The sequence below is a fragment of the Saccostrea cucullata genome, unplaced genomic scaffold (genome assembly GCF_032062105.1).
Source record: "Saccostrea cucullata isolate Sc308-1 unplaced genomic scaffold, CSIRO_AGI_Scuc_v1 ctg17781, whole genome shotgun sequence".
NCBI classification, from domain to species: Eukaryota; Metazoa; Mollusca; class Bivalvia; order Ostreida; family Ostreidae; genus Saccostrea; species Saccostrea cuccullata.
In genome coordinates this window covers 3,735-10,958 of record NW_026930166.1, presented here as the reverse complement: position 1 = coordinate 10,958, position 7,224 = coordinate 3,735, and the positions used below count along the sequence as shown (strand labels likewise).

At 32.8% G+C, this 7,224-nt stretch overlaps 1 protein-coding gene and 1 long non-coding RNA gene across 2 annotated transcripts; one reads left to right on the top strand and one right to left on the bottom strand.

Annotated features, from left to right (window-relative positions):
- Positions 1–343: 343 nt before the first annotated feature.
- On the top strand, positions 344–1,210 carry LOC134283160 (uncharacterized). The gene is made up of 3 exons (XR_009995430.1): positions 344–476; positions 800–925; positions 1,060–1,210. It is a non-coding gene; the product is annotated as an uncharacterized LOC134283160 (long non-coding RNA).
- A 4,040-nt stretch (positions 1,211–5,250) lies between these two features.
- Positions 5,251–6,980, bottom strand: LOC134283161 (uncharacterized). Its single transcript, XM_062765618.1, has 2 exons — positions 5,581–6,980; positions 5,251–5,493 (listed from the first exon to the last, which is right to left on the bottom strand). Exons 1-2 carry the CDS (start codon positions 6,978–6,980, stop codon positions 5,286–5,288), a joined length of 1,608 nt encoding a protein of 535 aa, XP_062621602.1. The 3' UTR covers positions 5,251–5,285.
- Between the last annotated feature and the right edge of the window lie 244 nt (positions 6,981–7,224).

The window sequence follows — 7,224 nt, the reverse complement described above, 5'->3', positions numbered from 1 at the left end:
TATTATATACATTGTACAATAACATATAACTAAAACTTTAAAGTATGAAGCTGCATTCAGTTATAGTCTTATATTTAGGTGTACAGTACAAATATTTATTAAGGAACAACATATTGACTTGACTTGGTTAATTGAGATATACATATAATATATCCTTATCCTTCCAACACTACAGTTAAACCTACCTTCCGGTTTGAAACAGTCCACCAAGTTTTGCTCGGAAAGGGAAACCAGTTTATTGGTGGATTTAAAATGTTGACCCTCGAGTGACCCCTTTGTGAAGAAAGCCCAGCATGAGCCACATTGACCCTGATTTTTTTCCCCTTTTTCCAAAGGAAAAAAACTTGTAAGTTCAACAAAAGTGCAGTCGTAGCCACAGTTAAGGGTTATAAAGACCTTCCAAAATCTGAACAAAGTTTAATGGATGTCGTATCTAACGTGGGCCCTATTTCGGCCGCTTTAAGGACAGACGAGACGTTCCTTAATAATAGATAAATTTTTCTAAGAGTTTGTCAATGAAGTATTGCTACTTAAACATGTTTACTCACAAACAATTGAGGTACCTTACCAGGCATTTCTGCAAGATACCAGGGGTAGTTTTTCTTATATAATCCTTTGGGGAAGAAAAATAATTTTCCAATTTCAACTGTTTAAGTGTTTGGATTTTTAAAAATGTTTAGAAACTGGTTTAGAAATCAGAATATAATTAAAATTTTGAATAGTTTTCATACAATACGAAGATATACAAAACAGATTTTGAGGAACGTCTCATCTGACCTTAATTACATGCTCCCCAAAGATCCTTTCAATTGTACAAAGGCGGGTTATATGACGAGCCCAACTGTAAATCCAAAGTTGATCATCCCCTTGTAATAGTCGGGTACGGTCTTATGGATGGTAAAAAATAGTGGATTGCTAAAAATAGGTACAAGGACAATATCGGGGTTTTTGTAATACACTGTACTATCCAAAATCTTATCCTTTTATTGAAATATTTGCATATTAAATTATTATAATATACGCTTTTGAATTGTTATTATGAAATTTATATATTTTCAGCTGGGGTACATCATGGGGAAATAAAGGATACATATTGATAACGAAGAATAAAAATAACCAATGTGGTATTGCCAACAGCCTTAGTTACCCCATTATGTGATGAATATCATATGACACTGCATTTGCTTGATGTTCTTAATTTCAATTATCTTTTCTTATCTTACAAAACTTGTAAAAATATATATATATAAAGGAAATTTTATGGGTATTGTGTATCCAAAGATCGTTTTGTATCAATAAATTTTCATTCATCCATATCGTCTTTGTTTTAATTTTGTCAGCATTGCTTGTCAATTATTGTCTGAACAATGTATACTTGCAAAACAATATTATATATCAAATGAATGGTCCAATTACAGGCATACAAAGTGTGGTTTATGTGGATCTTTCCAACAATTTTTGTAGCTATATCTCACCAAGATTTTTCGAAGATTTCAGAAACCTTTCTTACCTTGATCTTTCATATAATGCTCTTGGAGAAAATTGAGAAAATGACATTAACGGTGAAATATTTCAAAATCTCCGTAACGTGAACTCGTTAGACCTTACCCGAAACAGAATCGTACGACTTCCTACCAAAATATTTAGAAATTTGAAACAACTAGAAATTGAGTTATAATTCTCTGAGAGAGTATACAATACCTATCAGTCATATGACTCGTTTGACTCACCTTGACTTATCCAATAACCAGATGGACAAGGACACAAGAGACATGTTAGATGTGATATCACTGGAAAATCTTTTCTATTTGAATTTAAAGAGCAACACATTAAGATGCACCTGTGAAAATCTAGAATTCATGAAATGGGTGACCATATCAAATAATATTGTTTTTCTTAACATTGATGGTTATTTGTGTACTTTTTCAAATTTCTCAGTAATTCAATTTTCTAATATTGAATTACTTCAACTGATAGAGAAGCAATGTTCATCGTTTTTAGTTGCTTTAGAGAAAGGAGCCATGAAGAAATTACCATTCTCATTCATGGACTCGAATCAAAATCCTACTTAGAATTTCTGGAGGGTGAAGATAAGGATGAAATGACAACATTTTGATCTAAACTTGGAGATACATTCAGTTCTTATGAAAATGACCTTAGTTCAGCAGAGATTTTTTTTTTCATAACACTTTATTCAATGAAAACATGATAGCAAAATAACTTTGGGGAAATTACATCCGCAGATGTCCCCCTATTATAACCCTCACTAGGGGTGCCAGGGGCTCCCTAGATTGGATAGCAAAAATAATATGTGTTTGAAAGGTGTAACAGGTATTTAAATCAATAGAGTATAATATAATCAAATTGTATGTTGACAAAGTACGATAGCAAAATAATCTGTGTTTGAAAGATGTAACTATTTAAATCAATATACTAGTAGTATATGATATTATACTAATCAATTTGTATAAGTTCAGCAGAGATAATGGTTGATGGTTAAGATTGTTAATTTAAAATTGTAATTTTTGCTATTATTTATGAAGTGAAAATCGGATCTTTGGGGAAATTATGGCAGCAGTCTGAGCATTTCTTAGGAAATTCCCACTTTGTTTCTATAATGTAAAATAAATAAATCAGAAAAATCACGGTTAAAACGTTTGATATTATCGTCCATTCCATAGAGACAACGCATTTCCGGCTAAAAAGAAAACTCCACTACGACGATATCGTTTTTTGTCTTCAAAATATGCCTTACAGAATAGTAAAAATGTTCAAAACTACGGAATTATTTATTTTTATTTTTAAAAATAATCATGTGTAATGTAATGACATCTCTGATCTATTGAAATTGCTGCTAGAATCATACTCTCCTCTCACATATATAATCTGTCCACACTTACTCATGACTTTTTTTTCGTATATGCACTCAAAGGATTTTTTTCAATTCATGTTTCCTACAAGAATCTGACAGCACTTTTCAAGTGCGAAAGAAAACATGCTCTCAATATGCACAAAACGTATGTGCAACTTTGTTGATAAGAACGACATATACAAACAAAGTTGATAGCGATTTCAAAATCACTTCCTGTCTTCATTATAAGGTATAAAGACAATATAAATTAGCATATCTGATTTTTAAATATTTTATGTTAGAATCACATAGGATGTGCAATATATGTGCATTTAAAATCCCATTGATATATTTTTAGCACGATTTCTTAAACTGTTTCAATTTTACTCTTCAAATAGTTGATCAACAGCTAAGACGTCATGGGGGTACATATTTGTTATCATGCCAATCACTAACCTAACTAATACACCGATAACATTCATGTAATCTGTAAACACAACAATACTATATTCTTTCATTCAAAAATTGAATAAGCATGATGATACATGAATATTATTCATCGAGCAAAGAATTGTCAAGATCTGTCACGCATTGTATGCACAGACTGTTTACCTTTGATAATGAAATCACATGGTTAGTTTACATTCTGATAACTGATACTAGAAACTCTCAATGATAACGCCCTTCTTGGTTATATGTTACATTTTCTTAAGAAATATAAAATGCAGAAACTGTCTTCCGATTATCAGTAGTGTTAACAACTAATCGAGTGATAACATTGCGTTGTCGACAGATGCAGTGTCTTTTTATCAAATTCTTCTTAGACATATTACTTCTCTTGAGAACAGCTTACGCCTGCTTATCAAAGAAGATTATATCCTAATACACTGATCTGAACTGTCGCAGTAATTCACACAGGCAACGGATTGTGTAGCTGCAGAACTGTAGCTCCCCGAAAAAAGTTATATTGATAGACCGGAGAGCTACAGTGCCACCCATTAAAAAAACTGTATTTTTATTGCGCACAAAAAGTGCACGGTTTTTCGATTTTTTTTCTCCATGTTTTTAAAACTGCCATCTCAAAATATGACTAACCGTGAGTTCCTAACACATTCTTTCATTGTTTCCACAACAAAACATTTCTTATAATTGTTTTAAATAGCCCTTCTAGCGCTGAAACTGATATCATTGATTTTTTTTCTGCCATTTTGGTTTGCAAGATAATTCGGTCCAACGCGCTTCGTACAGATGTAAACTACGAAAGTAATTGATTTGATTAAGGATTTTGTTGAAATCTAGCTTTTTTGCAACTTAGTTAAGAATTTAGAAGAATTAATTCAGAACCGAGCACACTTATTTGAGCGCAATAAATATACAGATTTTTCAATGTTGGCACTGTAGCTCTCCGTTCTATCAATATATTTTTTTTCGGAGAGCTATAGTTTTGCAGCTACGGATGGTGTCTCAATTTAAGTGAAAAATAGCTTCTTTTCTTATCGAAATACGTTAAATGAACTTTCGCCCTTTTATGTAGTTTTTTCATTGCTACAATACCACAAAAATTAGAATGCAATCAAAATTATATCAATTATCTAAAAATCATATATAAAACACAGTAAAATAGTCCTAGATTTAGACAGAATTTGAATCTTGTCATCATTATTGTATCAAATATGTATCCAACTGTATTTCATGAAAGATATTTCATTCATTGGTTTTTCTAATAAGACACACACATCTAATAATAAAATTCAAACTCTCTGTTTGAAAATAAAGTTCTTTTCCCCTGTGAATAAATATCATTTTAGGTTTCCATAATAAGCATTATGTCTCGAAAAAGACGATGATCATTCCGCAAATCAGTTGAATTGATTGACAAATAGACTGTTAATAGTAATTCCATTTCTAAAATTTGTGATTTATAAATGTATTTCATATTCAATATAAAAAGTTTGCCGCACGGAACGCCACTATTCCTTCGATCTGATGAAAAAGCGTTATGGAGGAACTAAATAAGATTCTTTAGTTCTCCTCAGAAAATTGTCATCATAATCATCCTAATTCTTTCTCGAAATTCTGATTTTCCCTTTACTGATTCCAAGTTAAAATATCTTTTTAAATAAAATTCGTGTCTTCTGTAACCCATTCCACATGTAAATATACTATTTTGTTTGAATAACATCTTCATTGGGTGTTCTGTCATCTCTGTAGAACTAGATTTGTTTTGATATAATTCACGGTTCAATGCTAACTCTTCCGCGGCTAAAAATATATTAAAAAGAAAAAAGATGATCGTGAGGCAAATGTGAACACAATTCAAAATAATGTTATTGTGAATGAGTTCAGGTGTTTATACGATTTTGGACAAACTACATAAGTTGTATAAAGACTTGGGCTTTAGTTGCATTATTTCTTACTTTTCAGCAAGATCATATCACTCTAGGTATTTCAAAATTTGAATTTTTCCAGTAAGTACATCTCCGACAACTATGTTATTGTCAGTACCAATGCTCAATCCTCCGTTACATGGATGTTCTAAATAACAGACAAACTCGCCATCACTGTTTATAATGTGGATAATGTTGGTTGTGCATTCGCTTATCAGTATTTGATTTTTGACATCGGTAACAATGTGATATGGTCTAAATGCTGTGTGCTCTAATTTTATGGCATTCTCACCACGTTTAAATAGTGCTTCACCAGAGAAGATCACAGGTGATGGATCACACTGTTTGAAATCTGACTGCTTGGAGAGTTTGCCTTCATACTTGAATCTTAATTTTCCAAAAGAATCTACGACAACAACTGCCTCACCTGCACAGTCAGCAACACAGATGTCACCATTGCCATTCTCAGTCAGGAGAAGCATACTTTCAACACCAGTAGAAAACAAAGGCTGTCCTTGACTATCATTCTGGAAATTCTGAATTTCTGTTCTTGATGCATATTTCACTACCCTGCTCTGTGTCCCATCCACTGAGCGCATGCTCACTAGTAGATCTCCATTTCCTGTGTAACAGAGACCAACAGGAAACCAGTCAGGTGTGCTAATCAAAACCTCTACCTTTCCCTTACTATAAACATATACATCTGTGTTTTTACGAATTAATGAACTTAAAGAAAATACTGGTTCCTGTTGCAAATTAACAGTTAATGCTATTACTATACCATCTGTAAGAATTGTTTTCAGAGTGAATCCAGTCCTATATATAAGTGTGATTGATCTATCTTTTCCACTGATCAAGATTCTATCCTTCCCAATGCATATAACTCTCGAGAGGTGCTTCTGAACGATTTGGCATTGTATTGTGCTTAGTATAACAGGCTCATCCATTACTTTAAGCATTTCAGCTTTTTTGCTTTCTTCATCGCCAATCTGGAGAAAACCAAGCATATCCAAAATTTGGTCTCTTTGAACAATACCAGGTAACAGCTTCGGTAAAGAAAGTTTGGAACATTCTGGGCCTTTACGAAAATCCTTATTTCTTGAATGATAGTTAATCATGGCTTTTCCATCATTATTCCTTAAAATACATTTGTTTTTTTTAATGATTTCATTTAGCTCTTGTACAGTTTTGTTTGCCCCGTTATCCTTTTTCTTTTCTATAGATTTCTCGGTCAATCTTTTGACTTCAAATTGGAGTTTCATGCTTATTTCATGTACTGCTTTCGTAATTTCGTGCTCTTGTTTTTCTATAGCTGAGCAAACATTTTCAGACTCCTTTAAAATTGTGGCTTGGTTGTTATTTCTGTAAATTGGAAGTATTGTATTTTCGAGTTCATCTGTGTCATTCAGAATTTGTTGTTTCTGGTTTTGAAGAAAAGTACTGATTTCAGTAAAGTCATGTTTCTTATGGGAACCCACAATGCATTGTGTACATGTTTGTATTTTGCAATCTAGACAATATGTCTCACATATGTTGTTCTTGTGCGTGGAACATGAGGGAGGAACAACGGTATGCCTTTTTTGCGAAGTGTACTCAACAACTTCATGCCTTCTTGATTTGTCAGCCATGTGTTGTGGTATGCAAGAGGGACAGAGATTCACATGACAAAGATTGCAGTGATGTTCCACAGGATTTGGACACAGATTACATAAAATAACATCCTGTCCCCAAGTTGAAGCCATATCTATTGCACACCTGTTCAGAAATACAATGCAGAATCCATGTTTACCAGCAATTGGTATACATAATCGGATTACTTTTTTAAAAATTCAATCTATGCTTCATTTTATTGATGAAACACATATAGATAACGTACAATATTCAAAATCAAAAGTCAAAATACAAAACAGAAGCAGAACAAACACAGACCTCCAAAATACTAGAGGTGGGATAAGATGTTTTGGAGAAGTGAGCATCCCCTTCCGA